The 21,558-nt window shown below is 36.8% G+C and overlaps 1 protein-coding gene across 2 annotated transcripts in view; it reads right to left on the bottom strand.

The window, feature by feature from the left end:
- yrt (erythrocyte membrane protein band 4.1-like yurt) overlaps positions 1-21,558 on the bottom strand; it is a 255,318-nt gene that overhangs the window by 135,942 nt on the left and 97,818 nt on the right. For both annotated transcript variants that reach the window (XM_090380956.1, XM_090380954.1), the window contains exon 3: positions 6,113-6,155. In XM_090380956.1, the coding sequence (XP_090237082.1) occupies positions 6,113-6,155 (43 nt within the window). The remainder of the gene's footprint in view (positions 1-6,112; positions 6,156-21,558) is intronic.

Genomic DNA, 21,558 nt, shown 5'->3' on the forward strand with positions numbered 1-21,558 from the left:
TCTTTATTGCACTGTTCATGAAAAAATGATCAATATATAAGTCAAAAATCTACACATACACAAGCATTTTAAACTGGAAAGTTACAAACATTAAAAAAATGCATGGTACTTCATAGGGTTGACCATGAAACCAGAAGTAACGAGTGTTAAGAGGGAGAAGACTATAAACAGGAGAATTATGATTGGCGTTTGCTGTATATGATTCCCAAATTCCATAAGGCAGTCAGCCAGTTTTATGGCTGATCAGTGGTAGAAATACTTAACAAGCATAATTTCTATTTGAAATGGTACTAAAAAAAGGATACATAAAAATTTAGCCAGCACTTGGAAAATTAACAGTAATGACTTATAACAACCTAGCACTGGAAAGATGGACATATAAAATTTGGCTAACCTATTCACTTCTGTCCCTCTAGACAAACTTAAAAATGTAATCTACATCTATTTCAAACAGAATAAACAAATTTAGAACTAGAAAAGAACCAATGGAAAACTTCTGCCATTTTAACAATTATGTAATGAAGGAAGACATTTATAAACAATCAAATGGGGTAACCATGGGCTGCAAATTTGTTTATATATTATAAAAGAAAACACACACAACCTGAACTTGCTCAACTGTAATTTAGAAGAAATTAAGCATAATATATACCTAAAAGAACTCACACTAACAATTGTAGATAACAGTAAGATTGCATTTCTAGATCTTAAATTAAAAATTAAGAGGCTGTTAGCACATGTGGGGGTAGTGAGCTCGCCAGTGTTATAATTCAAGAATACTAAAGATTGAATTGAAAGATTGAATTGAAAGATTAGCAGAGAAATTTTTGTTTTTCCTTAATCTGTTTAAATATCTTGTAATTTTCATTTCTTTCTGCAACTTTACTTTAATTCCTTCCTTTTCTAAAACTAAATTCAGCTAAATTACATTATTTCCAGTATCTTAAATTTTTAAGTTCATAGTAGATAAACTGCTTAAGTAAATTTTTTTATAAATTTAATTTTTAGTAATTTTTTTTAAATTTAAATTCTGTACAATTAATTCTTAATATTTTGTTAGTTTAATTATTACTTTAATAATGATTGTCACCAGATTCACACTGAACACTGTTCAAGGATATTGTGACTCAGATGTAAATGGCTACAGACAATTCTCATATGACTCATAAGGTAAGTGATTGCTTACATTATGAATCATAAGGTAACACTAGCCAACAAAAAATATTTTTTGTCATACCTCCGCAATGAAAATGTGATTCTGGAGGAAATAAACATGCTGATTCCAAAAATCACCATAAAGTCTATCACATCTACATCAAAAGATGTACCAATGTTTATTGTTAAAATAAAAGGGATATACAGTGAAACTTCTCCTAACGGACACCTCTCGTTAACGGACATCTCTCTACAACGGAGATTTTCAAATTCCCCAACTCACCTCCATTGGTTTTAACGTGTTTGCAGCTTCTGTCTAGCGGACATTCTTTGTAACGGACGCGGACAGACAATCTGCACTGTTTCGTTTAGATTAGCACTTAATTTGATCTCCCCATAACGGACAGCGGGTGAGCTCACAGCCCTTTTTCTAGGAACGTTTCTTCCACGTATTGCCTCAATCGTGTGTTTATTTTATATTTCCGATTCTCTGAATTTTATCAAGGTTTACGTCGCGGTTCTAAACCCTTTTTCAAGAATTTTAAGGCACGTGTAAAACTTCTGATGAATTCGGTGTGTGCAGGGAGGGGGGAATATGGTCGGCCTTTCGTCTTTTCAGTTTCAGTTTTGTTCAGTGTCGTGTGAAGTGCACAATGTCTTCTCGTAAACATTTAACTTTAAAAGATAGTCGAACTCATTAATGCGTATGATCGGCAAAAAAAAAAAAGTGTTCGCAATCTCGCTGTAAAATTCAAAATCGAGAAGACGCAGGTAAGCGACATCCTAAAGAAAAAAAATGAACTGCTCAAACAATTTTGGCAACACGTAAATGATCAGGGTCAAAAATCATTCCCGAAAACTGTTGGACTTCAAATTTGTCGCGCATGTGCTAAAAAAATTCCCATTAATGGGCCTATTATTAGGAAAAAGGCTTTGGAGATTGTGAAATCTATGGGAGTAAATGAGTTCAAAGCTTCTGTGGGATGGCTAGACAAGTTCAAAACTCGAAATAAAATTTCTTGGAAAACCATAAGTGGTGAAGGTGGATCTGTTGATACTGGGGTTGTAACAGAGTGGACCGTCAAATTGGAAGATTTATGTCGTGATTTTGAAGCTAAGGATATTTATAACTGTGACGAAACAGGGTTGTTTTTTTAAACGTCTTCCTGAAAACACAATGAGTCTAAAAAACGAAAAGTGCCAGGGCGGAAAAATTTCTAAGGAATGCTTGACTGTACTATTGTGTACAAATATGCTGGGAGACTTTGAACAACCTCTTGTTATAGGAAACCCACAAAATCCTCGTTGTTTCAAGGGCATAAAGTTGACTCTTTTGGATGTTGACTGGAAGCCTAATAAAAAAGCGTGGATGACACGAGATATCATGAGTGAATGGATAAGTCACTTTAACCAAAACATGATTCGTCAAAACAGAAAAATTATTCTTTTCATGGATAATGCTGCATCTCACCCGCACATTGAATTGTCCAACATTCAAATCATTTTTCTGCCACCAAACACATCTGCAGAGTGTCAGCCCTTGGATCAAGGGATAATAAAAAATTTTAAACTTCACTACAGAAAACGTGTTTTAAGACATCTCATTGCAAACATGAACGATGTAACATGTGCGAGTGACCTTGCAAAGAAAATCAGCATCCTAGATGCGATTCAATGGATTTCCTCTTCAGTAAACGCAATTAGAAAACAAACCGTTGTGAACTGTTTTGTAAAGTCTGGCTTCTCAAACGCAAAAATTGAAGTTGTGAACAGCAATGTGGAGCATCAAGAAGAACAAGAACTTCAACATCTATTGATAATGTACGATACTTCCGCTACAAGTGACCCTGGCTACAAAGACTCAAACCTCACTACAGAAGATGGTGCTCTAGATATCAACGACATTATCATCGATATTTTTCAAGAAGTTCCTCATGAGGATGAAGAAAATGGAAGGAGGTCATTCTGTCGAAGAACATATTATCGACGAACCACCAATGAAAATAGAAGAAGCGCTCATACAAATCAATCGTTTAAAAATGTTTTTTGCCGCTGAAGAAGATACTGAAGGACTTTCGATGGTTTCTTCACCCCCAAACAAATGTTGAAAACAAAATTATCAGCCGGAAGAAGGTGCAGAAGAAAATAAGTGATTACTGTATGCATTTTTCTTTAAGATAAAGTCATAATATGCATAGCACAATTGTATGTATATTATTTACAAAAATATTGTTCAAAATCTGTATATATTTTAATTTAATTTTACATTAAACGTTTAACGATTTTTCTTTCTTTTTTTTTTTTTTTTCCTCCCTCAGACTTCTTGTTAGCGGACACTTCTCTCTAACGGACACATTTTCGTTCCCCATGGCTGTCCGTTAAAGGGAAGTTTCACTGTATATGTATAATTCATGTTTGTAGTACAAGTGTAAAACAATATTATATGTTCTGTACAACTCATGTAACTTCAGAAAAAAGTCATAAATCATAGTGAACTAGTTATATTTCGATAATATATAATCAGCATACCTGTAATTTTCTTTAAAAATGTTTGCTACTAAGGGATTTTTCTCTTGTATTCCTGCTTACTATCCCTCACAAGGAACCAGCAGTAATCCCCCTATCATTACAGGATCCCAGCGACCTTGATACCGCTTTTCCATCATGGAAATATTGTGATGAATCCGCTTCCCTTGTTCGTCACTCACATCTCTCATATTTTTGGGAAAAAAATTCGAAATGGGAATGAAGAAAATGAATTTAACGACATTTGACAGCCCATGTTTTTGTAGCACTTGAGTAAATTATACACCAACATTTCATAGTTTTCTTCTTTCCTATTACCCAAAATAACCCTGCCTTAAATGATCGCCAAGCTGCCAATTCAACCCCCTTTAAATGAGTTTCCAAACACACAGTCTTCAGGAGTTTCCTAATTTGGGGTCCTACAAAAATTTCCTTCCTTTAAGTTTGGCATATGTTAAATTAGGAAACACACTTCTCAAGTATGCAAATCTGTTACCTTCTTTATCTAGTCCTGTCACAATTTTTCACCAATCCAAGTTTGATGTGCAGGGGTGGAAGAAGACCTCGATTCCACTAAAGGAATATATTTTACATTACATTGTCCTGGTAGGAATTCATCCTGCTTGTCCCAATGTTGCACAACATAATGTTCTTCTGTCACATGGCTGTTCCACAAACAAAAAACAACATCATTGCATATGTTCCAACCATAATCCTGGTATTTTAAAGCATGTAGAACCTTAGCCATACTTTCACGACTTTAAGGTCCAACTGAATGAAACACAGAAACTGATGGAAATTTGTTGCCATTATGAAGCAAAACTGCTTTTAAACTTAATTTTGAGGCATCTATGAATAAATGCCATTCATCTGACTTATGCATGACACCTTGTTCTTTCAGAAGTCCAATAATGTCTTTGTAAAAACACATACTGTCCTCAATAGCAAATTATTTCGCAAACTTTTCCTACCTCAAGGGTTGCAGGCTGCACCCTCCTACTCTCGAGGGGCTGTTTGTTTGGTGAATAGATTTACAACCCTGAGAATATGTCACAATCGGTTAATACTTGGAAAAGCTTGGCATAGCCTTCAAAAGTCCCCGACAAAACCACTAAGTGCGCTCTCTTCAAATTGTTGCATCAGAATTTGAACCTAAGAACCATAGGTAGAAGTCTGATTATGTTTATCACAAGAAAACTAAGGCCAGAACTGACTGTTAAAATTAAGAGAATTAGCATATATCTGTGAAAATAAATCAGTATGTAATACATTACTGACTATATTATTCAAAATTGGCATATTTTGGCAAAATGTAGCTTTCTCTATATTTAATAACTGTGATGCGATGTGAAACTATCATCGTGGTTTTCAAGATCTATGCATAAAAATTGATTAAAAACAGTATTTAAGTTCTTGGAGGTAAAAATCGTGTTGGCTAGAGTAAGCAATCACTTAACAATAGCTGCTCACCTGACAATTCTTTTCTTTGTTACCGATATAAGGAATGTACTGATCTCAAATTAAAGCTTGGTGCATTACTAAAAGAATTTTAGCCACTGAAAAACATGGGTGCTTGTCCTAGAGACAATATAACTCTGAATTTATCAGGGACTCAAGTATCTAGTAACCAACCAGGTGATGCATCTCAAAAGTTCTTGAGGAATTTGCATGACAGAAAAAATACAGAAAAAAATTAAAATAAAAAAAGGCGTCTGCCATTGGCTAGATTTACCACAAATTTTTCCTGTCCTTTTTTGGTGGAATTAATATTTGTGGTATATTTTTCTGAATTATAATCAAAAATAGTATATCCTAGAATGAGTTACAATATTAAACTATTATAACTATATGCTAAAGAAAGAAATATTTAAAAATAATAAATATCTTACAGTAATACTTAAAGCCATAAAAAAGCTGAAATTTAACAAATTCCATGGATTCTGATCTATATAAGGTGATGAAACTGAATCATGCAATATATAGTGATATAGAGGGATATTACTGTATCAAAATAATAAAATAAAGTAGCATATCCATTTATTCATGTTTTATTTTAAATTTTGATCTTATTTTTGACAATAATTTCTCTCTAAGCTGGACTATTAAGCCAAAATAAGAACAAATTAACTTTTAAAAAGTTTAGTGCAAAGCATTCATTTTCACAATACTTAAATTAAACAAAGAAACTCACTGCACAGAACACCACCACTACCCGTAGCCCACAGATTAAAATAGTAGAGTTCTCTAATTGTCCTATTCTGAATTTTGTACATATCAAAGTGAGTTATTTTTAAGCTCTTTGTTTCCTCGTACCATGTTGCCAAAACTAATACTAATCATGGTGTTGGTGTCAAGTTCATAATAATGAATTACACTCTTGACAAACAGTTACTAGCATCTAAGGCCATGATCAAGTAAATGTGAAACTTACTTTTTACTTGTTTCTTGATGAGTTTAGTTGCATCAAGCCAATGCTGCAAAATACAAGGGTAATAATCAAATATGTATTCAATAATCAATGTATTTTAAGTTAAGATGCACATTTTAAAACTTATGAAAAGAGAAAAATGCCAAACCAAATAACACAGCAAATTCACGTTGAAATCTTCTTTCGTAAGTTTCGAATGATTAACCCATTGGTTCCTATAGTAAAGTTACACACATTTTGCTAATGAATATAATAATTGTCTAAATGATCAAGGCGTAAATGTTTTTTTTTCCCTAATATGTTGACAAGGCTAAAATTGGATGTAGCTAGAATTTTTTTTTTGGAAGATACAGAAAAAGTCTGCTTCACTGTATCATTTGGGCCATTCTAATTCTAAAATACTAATACTAATTATATTTAGAGCACTTCCAAAATTTAAACTTGGAAAGTGGGATCATGTTTGTGCCTAAGATACGATCTTGCTCCAATAACTTCTCTGGATAATAGTCTAATCCAAACCAAATTTACAACGCATTCAAAAGGGTATCCTGATTAATCTGCCATCTTTTTTTCAAAATGGCTGCAAATCAAATGATATGTCCCACCAATTTTGAACAGTGGTGTCCAATTCAAAATAAACTAAACTTACAGTACATTTGGGGGGGGGGGAGATCCTAATTGGGATGTTCATATTTTGATTTGACTTGTTGAAACAGCGACCATCACTTAAATTATAAGCCACTAATTTAGAACTCCTGTTTTGCAGTGTGATCTAAACAAAATTTATGGTCACCAGCTGATTCCATTTGAGAAAGTGCTTGTTTATTGGAATATGGGCAGACCAGAAAGTAAGGTGTCTGGGATTGGAAGGCCTACTGAGGCACCTTGTGGGCTGTTAGGGTTACTAACCATACAAACAAATGCATGTATACTTGCTTGTACACCAATGCTAGGAGCTCAGTAAATAAATTTGATGAACTTGAAGTACTGATGGTCACAAAATGTGGCCAATGCAGGGATATTGGAGATAGTGTCACTCAAACCTGAGGTAGGCAGAATTTGAATACAGGGAGTACAATGCATACAAAAAGGACATGCATATATGTAGTTTCTAAGGTAGAACAAGAACTACAGTTCAACTCCACCACATGTACTCTGTGGTGCAACAGACTCTGTAAAAAAGGCCAAATGTGTGCATATAAGTTGTTTTGTTGTTATGGCCTCTTTGTCACCAGGAAGCAGTAATCACTAGGGAGGCTGCTTCCCAGTGCCTATTCTCGGCACAAAGAGCCAGCCTCCACTATCTTTAGCTGCCCATAAAACTTACCAGGGAAACCCAGTGAGCCAGAGGTCAGTGTGATTTTGGCCATAAACACTAATATGAGACCACTACAAGTTTTTCCTGGTAAGAATTTTTGACTCAGTCTGCCTTGGGTGATCCGGCACCAAATGAAAGGATGAAAAGATGGTTTCGGAAGAATGGAAGAATTTGATGGATGCTCTGAGTACGATACCAATTTCATTGAGTGAATGTAAACGAGGATTTTCACAAATGAATCTGATTGTCAGCCCAACCAGAGCTTCATTGAGGACAAAAACAGTTTCTTCACTATTGTTTCTTAAAATTGTATGCCCACCACTGACCCGTTTTGATCCAGCAAAATATGTCAATTCGTGGCTGCTTCGGAAACGTCATTCAGCAACTGACACACACAAAGAGGAAGAAAAGAAGTCGGCATAGGGTGTCGGATGAAAACTTAACATCTTTAGCACCCGGCACTCAGTGACCGATTTATTTATTTATTTTAATTACATTTTACTTATTTTTCTATATATACTTGAATAATTAATTTATACTTAATAAACTGTTAATATACTAAATTTGTTGTTCTTATTCCAAAAGCATTACTACGAAAGTAACAATATCAGGAAAAAAAAAATTTTTAGAGTACTTTTCATATTGTTTTAATTTTCAATTTTTCCTGATAGCAAAGAATGAATACTGGCACCTATTTTTTTACAAAAAAAAAAGCACTGTATATATATATATATATATCCGATAATTCAAAATAAAACAACATAAAACATAAGCCAGTAGTATGCCAAAAAATGTAGAGCGAAAAATTAACATAAAATAAAATAATTTAAATAAAAATTTATATAAATAAAAATACAATAATACCCCGAAGTTACACGATAGGTGGGTCCGATGAAAATCGCTTAAGTTGAATTCGCGTAAGTCGGGGTACAACTTTGCATATAAATACATATAAATTTTGTTTAATTGGGACCAAGGACTAACAAAAACACTAGTTTAAAAGAAAAATATTTAATAAAATTGCAGTTATTTATACATATTATGTATTAAAAAAAATAAATGAGTTACGTAAAAAAAAAAGTTATTTCGATGTCGATGGCTTCATAAAATCTAACAAATTCATCTGACGACACAGCGCCTTCTTTTTTTCACGCAGAATTTCTTTGTAGCAAGCTAATGATTTTTTATTCCTTGCTTTGTAGCTATAACGCGTTCTTCATTGGAGTCTGTTTTCTAAAATTTTTAAGCCCTTTTCAATTGAGCTGAGACCTTCTGTCAAGCTTGCAATTGTCATGTGCTTTTCTGGTGGAACTGGGTCTGAAGTGTCGGATAATTCAGTGACGTTTTGCTCACACATCTCTATGAGCTCATTCAATGTCAGCTCTTCACTATGTGAATCCAACAGCTCGTTGACATCATCACCACTGACTTCCAAATCTAATTGCCTGGCATGATTAACAACTTCTTCTATCATATGAGCGACATGATCAGTTTCTGGCGTTGTTTTCGTCTCGTTTTTGAAAAAAAATGGACAAAGTTTCTTCCAGCCACCATTCAATGTTTTTTTTGTGAATTTCATCCCAAGATTCTTCAATGATTCTTACGGCATCTAAAACATTGAATTGTTTCCAAAAGTCTTTAACAGATATCTCACTATTTTGTCTCATAGCTTCATTCAGACGTGCAAACGAACGCCTCGTGTAGTAGGCCTTGAATGTTTTGATGACCCCCTGGTCCATCGGTTGAAGCAAGCTGGTTGTGTTTGGAGGCAAAAACACAACTTTCACACGTCAGCCGAAATTAATTAGGGTGGCAGGAGGGTGACCGGGTGCATTGTTAATAAGAAGGATCAATTTAAATGGAATTTGTTTAGACTTGCAATAATGTTCGACTTCGGGTATGAAGTGGTGACCAAACCAGTCCTCAAAAACGGAAGCTGTCACCCAAGCTTTATGATTTGATTTCCAAATCACTGGTAAGCTAATTTTAGATATATTTTTTAAAATTCTTGGGTTTTCGGAGCGATATATTAAGAGAGGTTTTAACTTGCAGTCACCAGATGCATTCCTGCCGACCATCATTGTCAATCGGTCTTTGGAAACCTTAAAGACTGGAAAGTTTTTTTATTCGTGAAAACGATGTAATTTCCGACAAAAGTTGAGCACAAATTCGAACGCACACATATAAATATGACAGTTGGAATGAAAATTCTTGTATATGTGTGCAGCTCACGTGGCAGCAAAGTTGAATTTTGTTCATCTTTCGCTCTCACTCTCTGCCGTCGCACTGTATATCGATAGCATATGAAAAACGACCTTGAAGATAGTGGGCAGCAGTGTTGCCAAAAGAAAAAATCAAGAACCACGTAACTTCGAGTTTGCGTAAGTTGGGGTATTACTGTAATATAAATAAAAATAATATATAAATAAATAAATAAATTAAAAAAAAGGATCCAATTCCCAGTGGCACAGACTGGGAATGCCAGAGAGAGAGAGAGAAGAAAAAAAAAAAAAAGAAAAAAAAGAAAGTACCTTAAAGAATTCTATATACAAATACATATCAGATTAAGATATATAATAATAAGACATAATAAATACAATGATCACTGAATTAATGAATAAAAAACTAAGAACTGTAGGACTGTTCTTAGTTTTTATGGCCAGATGGCATTACTTCATAATGCCACCCAGCGGGTAAATTTTTCTGGGAAGAACTGCCATTCCTGTAGAAGCAGTCTCTCCTGTTAACAAGCACAGCCCACGCTGAGAAAAATTCTACCCCACGAGCCTTGCACAATCCCTCCAGGGCCGAATTGAATGGCAAGTCTTTCATCATATACTCCCTCCTATCATGTCTGGGCAGAATTGCAGGCACTTTCAAATTTAACCTCATGACTTTTTTCAGTATTGACCTACCATATTTCCCCATGTATAAAGACACCTTAATTTTCGGGCCCGAAATTTGAAAAAAAATGTATTACATAAAGTTATTGAACTCAAGTTTTATTCATCATAAAATTCATACAACTCATCACTGTCAAAACTCCCATCCATTAGCTTGTCCTCATCTGTGTCTGATGACGAATCACTGTCTTCATATATTGCCTCGTCCTCAGTTCCATCTATGGCATTTGAAATGCCATACTTCTTAAATGACTTGACAATGATCTCAAGCTTGATATTATCCCAGGATCTCTTCACCCAGGTACAAACTTCTCCTATAGTTGGTTTCTTCACTCTTCCTGCTGGTGTCAAATTGTCCCTAGAAGACTTCATCCATTGGTTCCATTCATCTCTCCTGTTAGCTTTGAAGGGTTTGTTAATGCTGACATCAAGTGGTTGGAGCTGGGATGTCAAGGTATGACGGCAAGTTTTTTTTTTTTGCTCTGCAGCAATCTTCTTTGTATTTTTTGTTGTGTGCCCTGAACTGATCAAGCACCAACAGGGCAGATTTGTGTAAGAGCCCACCTGGTCTCCTGCTCCAAACTTTCTCAAACCAGATCTTCATCCCATCCTGATCCATCCAACCCTTGTCATGGATGTGGACAATCACTCCTTGAGGAATGTCTTCTTTTGGCATTGTTTTGCGTTTGAAAATCAGCATAGGAGGCAGCTTGGTTCCATCGGCACAACAAGCTAGAACAACTGCATAATGGCTCTTTTCATGTCCACTTTTCTTCACAGTTACAGTTTTCACCCCCTTCTTATCAACAGTTCTGTTACTTGGGACATCAAATTGAAGGGGAACTTTGTCCATATTTGCAATCTGTCCCAACTCAAACTGATGTCTTCCAACATTGAATGACAAAATGATGAAATTCAAGGACCTTCTGCTCATAGCTTTCAGGCATCTTTTGGGCAAGTCTGGTGCGGTACGCATGCTTAGTCCATTCCACTTCATGAACCTGAAGCACCAATTGTGTCCTCCTTTGAAATCAGTAACTTCTTTTTCATCAGCAATTCTTCTTGCCTCATGCTGAACCATCTTTGTGGACACAGGAATTCCAATTGCCATTTGCTCCTCAATCTATATCTTCAATTCCCTCTCTAAATTAGGCCATTTTGCTGACTTGCCTCTAATGGCCTTCTACCGTGGCGTTTTCAGTAGGGTTTCTTCTTCCCATAGCCAGTCTCTGATTGTTTTCTCAGTTGGAGGAGGACCAAACTTACGTTCAGCAGCACAATTTCCATTCACTTTTGCAAACTGGATCACTTTTAACTTGAATTCAGCACTGTACAAAAATCTTTTCTGAGCCATTTCTAGACAGAACGTGGCAAAACGTAACCTAATATACTGGTAACAAGTGCAAAAGAATGAGCGCAAAGAAAACAAGTGCGAAAAAGCGGGAAATGCAAGTAAAAAAAAAAATCTATAACCACTGTATAAGACGCACCCAGTTTTTAGACCCCAAATTTTTCGAAAAAAGGTGCGTCTTATACAGGGGAAAAATACAGTATATTTGTTAAGCAAATCCGCAGATCTCCTACTCTTAATGTCATTAGTGCCAATGTGTACAACAATACCACCCTTTGTGCCCTTAAAAGATGATATCTGCCCTACAACATCAACTTTTGCCGCTGGCAGACATATCCTGGTCCTATTCCACCTATCCTTTTTGCACAATACATTACCCACAATAACTAACTCCTGTGGGACCAGCACATTCTGCCCTGGAGATTGCCACTGTGTTGCCTGATGTACAAAGAGTGAGCTTGGTGTTAAGTTGGACAGCTGAGAGCTTGATGGATCCCCCATTGTAATACTTTCAAGGGCATCTACCCGATTCTTCAAACTCTCATAAGCAACCATCAGAACGCTGAGTTGGAGCCTAATTTCTTGACACTCTCTGCACCTAGCAGACACAAAGACATCCTCTTTGGCTAGATCATGTCCTGTTCGAGATAGTTCCAAAAACATTTCACAAGTTGCCCATTTTTTTAGTGATGCATTGGAGAATCCCCCACCCTGGTTTACCCTGAGTCACAGCACTCCTGCTACTTTGTGCCTGTTGCTATGCTGCTCTAGTCTGGGGCATGATATTGAAATTAACAATGAAAATTAATAAGATTAATAATTTAATTAATTATCAATACTACACTATCTAATCGATTCCTAAATATAATGATGCACATTACACTATCTAGTTTTGTGTTAGAGCTACCTATTTACCACAAATAAAAATTTGAATTCCCTACCACTCACTCTAATGAAATCAATGGTGCAAGATTCAAATGAAACAATGGTTTTACGTATATTATGTAGTAACCTACAAAAACTCAAAACTCTAAATTAAAAATAGCGAACGTAACTAGAATTATAAAGTTATTTATTTATTTTTTTTTTTTGTCCTCACCTTTTTCCTATTATATATATATATGAGGTCAACGTTTTTACTGTTTTAGCATGAAATTTTTACGGCCGGATGCCCTTCCTCACCCTTTATCTGGGCTGGGGATATGCGGTGGTCATTCCTTTTTTTTTTTTTTTTTTGATTTGGTAGTTGTTGGCGCATCGGCTTCTGTGGCCATATTGCACCTCCCAAGGTTTTTGCAGTACTTTGATCCAAGCCCGAGGCGGGAATCGAACCCGCGACCTTTGGGTTGCCGGGCAGGTACTTTACCCACTCGGCTAGCCCGGTCGGCTAAGGGGTCATTCCTTGACCTTCTGCATCCTCCGTATTTATGGTCACTGGCTCGAATCCAGGTCTAATCAGGAAGCATGTGCTACGCACTGCTGCTACTGCACACCTGGCTATGGAGGTGCCCAACTATAAAGCTATTTATAAAGTACAATATAATATGACAATCAAGTAAATAAAAGGTTAAAACACTTGTTTTTTTGGAGCTTGTAATTCACAACTGTAACTTGCAAAGACAATCACTGATTGTCTTTGCAATGATGAATGCATGGAAATCTGCTTTCAGCCAGCAGGTAGTTGATTGTTGGCTTCCATCTGGCGTTGCGGAAATAGGTAGTATGGATAAATTTGAGGAACTAGGCAAATTATTAGAAGGGTAAGACAGGTGATGTAGGATTTTATTTTTTTTGCCTGATGCTGTATAAGTTTGCTTTCTTGTATCATTTGCCATTGCTAATACTATATCCACTGTGCACTGATTGCTCCCATCCTAAAAAAGAACTGCTGCATAAACCCCACCTCATAGCTACCCTGACATATGAAAATCAAACACATGAATTGTAACAAAATGTGACAATTTTTTTTTTTTTTTTTTTTTTTATTTAGTTCATTACTAATATTTAAATATTTATTAAGCACTAAAAGATAAGGTTGTATCACATGGTCTTGCTTTCATAAAATTTAAGTGTACATAATTTTCAAATTTTTGGATACATTAACTGTAACCTCTTATGAGCAGTTATATCTATTTGTATTAAATTATACAATGAGGACCATTTGATAAAGAATGAACATAATTTTTCACTAACAACCATCATCATCAGCCATTTTCAATCCACTGCAGGATGAAGGCCTCTCCAGCAACTTTTCAGTTTTTTTTCCTATTTTGTGCAATGGCCATCCATTTACTACCCACAAACTCTTGAATTTCATCTGATCTGTCCAACTCCGTTGTTGTCTTCCAGATTTTCTTCTAGCTCCTCTTTGGTACCATTCTGTTATTCTCTTAGTTCATCTGTCATCATGTTTTCGAGCTGTGTCCTGCCCAAGACCATTTTAGTTCTTTAGTGCCGACTGGGCTAGCTGGGTGGATAAAATGCCTGCCTGCCTGGAAACCAAAGGTCGCAGGTTCGAATCCCGCCTAGAGCTTGGATCAGAGTAGAAAATGCAAAAACCTTGGGAGGTGCAATATGGCCACAGAAGCCGATGCACCAGCAACTAACAAAAAAAAAAAAAGAAAAAAAGTTCTTTAATTTTGATAAGAATGTCCTTTCTGTTATTCTTTTAGTCCATCTGTCGTATCTTCAAACTATGTGTCCTGCCCAAGACCATTTTTGTTCTTTAGTTTTGATAAGGATGTCCTTTACTTGAGTTTGCTGCCTAATCCATGTATTTCTCTTCTTATCTAATAGTCTGATTCCCAATACAATTCATTCCATTCTTCGCTGTGTAGTTCTCAGCTTCTCTTCCATTCTTTTGGTGAGTGCCCAAGTTTCACTTCCATAAGTCATGGTGGGTAGTATACATTGGTTCATTATTTTACGTTTCAGACAAGTTGGGATATTGCTCCTCAGTATGTGATTATATTTCCTAAACGCTACCCATCCAAAATTTATCCTTCTCTTGACTTACAGCCATTTATCATTATTACAGCTAATGACTTGTCCCAGATAAGTATATGACTCCACCTGTTCAATTATTGTTCCTTCAATCATTATATCCCTTTCTATGGCATACTTGTTCATGATTACTTTTGTTTTAGCCATATTCATCTTTAGTCCAAAATTCTTACTAATTCTGCAAAACTGATTAAGATTTTCCTCTAATTCTTTGAAATCGTGGCTTATGACCACAATGTCATCTGCAAATTGTAAATGGTTTAGGTACTCTCCGTTCACATTGACTCCTTTCTGCGACCAGTCTAATCTTGACATAGAGTAAAAAGTTGTCTGTCCAACCAGTCTAATCTGAAAGCTTCCTCAAGGGCAGCAGTAAACAACTTTGGAGATGTGTCTCCTTTTCGAACTACTTTCTCCATTTTAAATTTAATACTGTCATTGTCTAGTCTAATAAAGGAGGTAGAATTCTCATATACTTTCTTCAAAATCATAATATATGGGGTATCTACGTCTTGTCTTTCCAGTACCCGAAACATTGCCTTATGCTGAATGGAGTCAAATGCCTTTTCATAATCCACAAATGCCAGGCATAGTGGTGTTTTATATCCATTTACTTTCTTCATTAGCTGTGATATTACGTGAAGGTGAACCGCAGTTGAGAATTCTGTCCTAAAGCCAGCTTGCTCTTTCGGTTGATTCTCATCAAGTATTCTTTCTAATCTGTTAGTAATGACCCTTGTGAACAACTTGTAGATGTGAGATAACAAGCTAATTGGTCTATAATTTCCAATTTCTGATTTATCTCCTTTCTTATGCAGCAAAACTATGATTGCATTATTCCACTCCTTAGGCATCACACCTTTTCTAATGCATTTTGTGAAGAGTCTTGCTAGTTTTTGTGCCATGTCCCTTCCTCCCAATTTTAACAACTGTACAGTAACTTAATTTTCCCCTGGGGTTTTCTGATTCTTCATTTTCTTCAATTCATGTTCTACCTCATCAGGGAGGATATCAGTTATGTCGTACATGTTACTAATTTGCAATCCATCTTACCAGCTGCTGGCATCATTCCCACGTTCCTTGTATAATTCTCTATAGTAGTCTTCTGCTATTTGAATTATGCCTTCTCTGCTATTTATAAGTACACCATCGCTATTCTTCAGTTTCAGTATCATTTGTCTTTCTGTATTACTGCTCATGGCTGCCGATTTAAGTCCTTTGTTTTTCCCTTAATGCCTGTTTTACTTTTCTTGTGTTAAATCTTCTTATGTCCTCTCTGAGTCTCTTTCTAATGGCTTTGCATAACTCAGTATACTCAATTTTCTCCTTGTCAGTGTTTATCTTGCTCTTCATTTGTCATCTTTGGTTCATCATGACAAGTGTTTCTTGACTGATTTTTTCTTCTTTGGATTTCTTTTTACCTATAGGTTTCTTGGGCTTTATCAATTTCAGAAAGTTGTAATATTCCTCATTGATATCTTGGTCCTGACCGTCTGCAGAAGCTCAAACTTGTTCTTAAGTTCAAGCACATACTGGTTTTTCTCTTCTGTTATCACAAAGACCTTCGTATTATTTATTAGAGTGAGGTTTTTCCTTTCTTTTCTTACATCTATATCAAGTGTACATCTTACCATTCTGTGATCACTTCCAACATTTTACATTGTTCAGGTTGGTAACACTATTCACGATATATCTTCTGTTAGTGAGGATGAAGTTGATTTCATTAGTTGTTAATCCAATAACCATTCAACCAATCCAATAACCTAACAACCATACTGCTTGCTATCTCTGGCTGAATTACGAAATTTAAGACAAACCGAACTGCATTACATAACAATTTCGGAGTTGACACGTGTGCAAAGTGTGACCTTGGCAGTCGGTCAAGTTTATGCCTGTTCAGTTTTGCCTACGTAACAATGGACATGACACATGAGGAACAATATGCTGCTCTCACATTTTGTTTCCATTTCAAGAAAATATCAGCTAAAGCATATGAAATGCTAAAAGAGGCTTATGGTGAATCTCCACTTGCACATAGTACAACTCATAAGTTGTTTAGAATGTTTAAAAATGGATGTATTTCAATCACAAAAATTGGCAGTCTTGGAGCTCCAACCACTGCAGTCACCACAGATATATCCCAGAGGATGCAGATAATTTGAGCTTGTGGAAACAGATAAGTTTTTGAAAATTTCTACATATTTTTGATTAATTAACATTAAATTGTTAATATGTTAACAATTTAATATGTTAATAGGAGCTGCAAGGAAAACATTTCCTTGTCAGAAGTTGTCAGTGAAATAGAATGCTTTCTGGTTTCTATATAGTCATGTTCGTTAGCTTATTTTTAAATTTACCTAGTGATTTTGTATAACTGTTCATACCACTATTGTATCAGTGTTTTTGTGCAAATATCGTAGCAAGTAACGAGTAGTGCAGAGGAATAGGAGAGTTTTAATTGTGATAAATAAGTACCTCAAAGGTTCTATTCACTTGTTAGGCATATCTTTTTTGTGTTTAGCTAAGGATTTTTTACTTTTTAGCAAGAATATAACGAATTTAACACTGCGATCATTATAGTATAGTGCAACATATATCTTGAACTTGATGGCATAAGGTATAACGTAAAACTAAATAGCATAATATGTATCACTGCACTTAGGAATCTATTAGCTTAGTGTAGTATTGTCAATTAATCAGTTAAATTTATTAATCTTATTAATTTTTAATCGTTAATCAATTAAATTGTATTTAACCAAAAATCATGCCCCAGACTAGACAAGCAAAGCAGTGGTCACAAAGTAGTGGGAGTGCTGTGACTCGGGGGGGAGATTCTTCAACACATCACAACCAAAAAAAAAAAAAAATGCGCAACTTGTGAAATGTTTGCAGATTTTCTGGAACAGGGCATGATCCAACCAAGGAGGATGTATTTGTGCATGTTAAGTGCAGAGTGTTAAGAAATTAGGCACCAACTCGGCATTCTGGTGGGCATTTATGAGAATTTTAAGAGTAGGGTAGATGCTATTAAATGAATTTAAATGGTGGGGGGGGGGGCATCAAGCTCTCAGCTGCCCAACTCAATGCCAGAGCTCACTCTTGTTCTCTTGGCAGGAAAACGGGAAATACGCTGTGCAAGTAGGATAGGCAAAATAGGAAATGCCTGTCAGCAGCAAAAGTAGATAAGATAACTTTGTAGAGCAGATATCATTTTTTTAAGGACACAAATGGTACTATTGTACACGTTAGCACTAATGATATTAAGCATAGGAGAGCTAGACTTACTTAACAAGTACAGGGCAATGTTGATAAAAAGTTGCAAGTGAGGGCTAAATTTGAAAGTGTGTGCAATTCTGCCCAGACATGACAGGAGGAAGTATATGACAAGAGTCTTGTCAATCAGTTCAGCCCTGGAGAGATTGTGCAATGCTTGTGGGATAGAATCTTTCTAAGCAGGTCGTGCTTGTTAACAGGAGAGATTGTTTCTACAGGGATGGGATACACTTGAATAGAAAGGGTGCAGAAATATTTGCTGATGCTATCAAGTCAGTGATGGTGGGTCAAAAAACTACTGGGGAGGATACACAGACTGATAGTTTAACTAGAGCCGTAAGCAGAAGTGAAAGCGACTCTTGCATTGCTACTATTGGTATATGCAACAGCCTGGAGAGCAAAGATATTTTACGTGTTTTATTCCATCAGTTTTAATTTTTTTGAGAAATCATGTCTGCCCGTGGTAAGGGAGGTAAAGCTAAGGCAAAAAGTAAGACTAGGTCAAGTCTTTCTGGTTTGCAGTTTCCAGGGCATATTCATCATTTATTGCAGAAGAGAAACTATGTGGAACATGTAGGGGCTTATGCACCAATGTACCTCACTGCTGTCTTGGAATACTTAGCTATGCAAGTATTGGAACATGCAGGGAATGCTGCCCGTTATAACAAGAACAGTCAGATCATTCCCCACCATTTTCAGTTGGCCACAGTTTGTATGAAAAGGCCAGTAGCTTCTTTGATTACTTCCCTGAATGCTTCCCATTTAGAATTGGCTGAAATAGACTACTTTCGGGAGTAACTATTGCTCAATATCCAAGCTGTTCTGCTTCTCAAGAAGACCGAAAAGAAATCTTAAATTCATATATTTTGTCTAGAGTATTTATATGGATAACGATGTCCAGGATTTCAGGCCCTGCCGTGGGTCATCATAGAACAAATTTTTTCAGCCTGGACTGTACTTGTTAACAGGAGAGATTGCTTCTACAGGGATGGGATACACTTAAATAGAAAGGGTGCAAGAATATTTGCTGATGCTATCGAGGCAGTGTTAGGTGGGTCGGAAAACTGCTAGCTTGGGGGGAGACAAAGACCAATAGTTGTTGTTGTTGTTATTTGGTTTTTAGGAGCATTAGCAACTAAGGCCATATTGCTCCGGTGCGGTGGTCATTCCCTGACCTCTCCGCATGCTCCGTATTTGGTGGTGACGGGCTCGAACCCCGGTCTAATCAAGAAGCGTGTGCTACGCACTGCTGCTCCTTCCCACCTGGCTACGGAGGCGCCACAAAGACCAATAGATTGACAGTAGCCACTGGCAGAGGTGAAAGAGGTTCTTGCACTGCTTCTATTAGAATGAGCAGAAGCCTGAAAAACAAGATGCATGGTATTTCACAGCCTGCTGCGAGCCATTGCGGTACAAGTAAACACATGGGTTGTGTTAGGGTAGCTAAGAATAGAAACAGGTGCAGGTGTATACTTGCGTGTACACCAATGCTAGGAGTTTAGTAAATAAATTTGATGAATTAGAGGTATTGCTCAAAACATCAAAGGCAGATATTGTTGGGATATCAGAGATGTGGTGTCACACAGATATAAGGGATGCAGAACTGCAATTTGGGGAGTACAACGTCTACAGAAAGGATAGACAGTATAGGAAGGGGGGAGGGGTTATGCTATTAGTTAAGAAACACATAAAAACCAAGGAAGTGAAGCCAGTCGACATCGCCGGACAGTGCAGTGTTGAGTCAGTTTGGTGTGACATAAGCATTGGGCGATCAAAATTGAGAGTAGGAGTGTGCTATAGGCCTAATGACTCTGATGAGTATAATAAGGAACTGTACAGGGAAATAGAGTGGGCCAGTAAATCAGAGAGTCTTATAATGGGAGATTTTAATTTCCCAGATATTGACTGGAATTTGGGGGCTGGTTACTCACACACTAGCAGGGCTTTTGTGGATTTATTGGATGATTGTTTTCTACATCAGCATGTTCGGGAGGCAACTAGAGGGAGTAATACTCTTGATTTGATTATCAGCAGTGATTCTTCATGCATTAAGAATCTGCAGATAAAAGAACCACTAGGTGGCAGTGATCACAGTGTGCTGAAGTGGGATTTACTCAAAGAGGTAACTACCATTAGGGGTAAAGGGAAGGGTTATTGCTTCCGTAAAGGCGACTACGATGGACTGAGACAGTATTTAAATTCTATACAGTGGGACCAACTGATGATGTTACCAACAGCAAATTCAAAATTGGAAGCATTCAAAGAACTTATCTTGGAAGCTACTAGGCTTTACATACCAACTAAGAAATATTGTTCAAGGTTTAGGCCAAAATGGATGTCAGATGAACTAATGAGGCATATGGCAGAGAAGAAAAATGCATGGGATACTTACAAATTAACACATGACACAGAAGCCTATGATAGATACAAGTTGATATGCAACCAAGTTACAAAGGAGGTTAGGCAGGCGAAGGCAGATTACGAGAAATCCTTGGCAAGGGATGCAAAGAAAAACAGCCAAGAGTTCTTTACTTATGTAAACTCTAGAAGGAAGGGGATGAATCAGATTGGTCCACTTGATATTGATGGGTCAACTGTTGATGATCCTGCTCAGGTAGCTAACAAACTAAATGAATATTTTGCATCGACATTCACACATGAGGAGTTATTCAGCAAGGGGAATGCCAGAGGTGTATTCAACTCTAGCAGTAAGCTACAGAATCTTGAAATAACTGGGAGTAAAGTGGAGGAGAAACTGTTGAAGATAAACACAAGAAAGGCACCCGGGGTGGATGGGATCTATCCAGTTATATTAAAGGAGGCAGCAAAGGAAGTAAGCAAACCCTTAGCCATAATTATGAGAGCTTCCTTGGACTCAGGGGAGGTACCCATAGACTGGAAATGTGCAAATGTGACCCCAATTCACAAAGGAGGATCAAAGGCTGACACAAGTAATTATAGACCTGTGAGCTTAACTTCTGTTCCAGGAAAATTAATGGAGGCACTGGTTAAAGAAGCACTGCAGGATCATTTAGACAAGACTTCAGTTATAGCTCAGACACAGCATGGTTTTGTTAAGGGGAAGTCTTGCCTGACCAACTTGATTGGATACTATGATGCAGTCACAAAAGAACTGGATGCAGGGAATAACTTTGATATTATATACTTGGATCTTAGAAAGGCTTTTGATACTGTTGCACATGGAAGACTGCTACACAAATTGGAGCAGTGTGACATTGGAGGCAAATTGCTGCTATGGATAAAGGGGTGGTTGAGGGGGAGAAGACAGAGAGTGGTAATCAATGGACACTGCTCATCGTGGACTAATGTTATTAGTGGAGTCCCTCAGGGCTCAGTGTTGGGTCCATTATTGTTTTCTGTATTTATAAATGATATTGATGATGGTATATCAAACTTAATGTCCAAGTTTGCAGACGATACAAAGGTTGGCAGGGTTGTCAAGGACACTACTGACACTATGCTGCTGCAACAGGATCTGGAAAGGTTGAGCAGATGGGCTGAGAGGTGGCAAATGAAGTTTAACATTGACAAATGTAAAGTACTACACATGGGAAACAGCAACCCCAGAGCAACGTATCAA

The sequence above is a fragment of the Mastigoproctus giganteus genome, chromosome 1, assembly GCF_048544385.1.
Source record: "Mastigoproctus giganteus isolate SK-2022 chromosome 1, ASM4854438v1, whole genome shotgun sequence".
Classification (NCBI taxonomy): Eukaryota; Metazoa; Arthropoda; class Arachnida; order Uropygi; family Thelyphonidae; genus Mastigoproctus; species Mastigoproctus giganteus.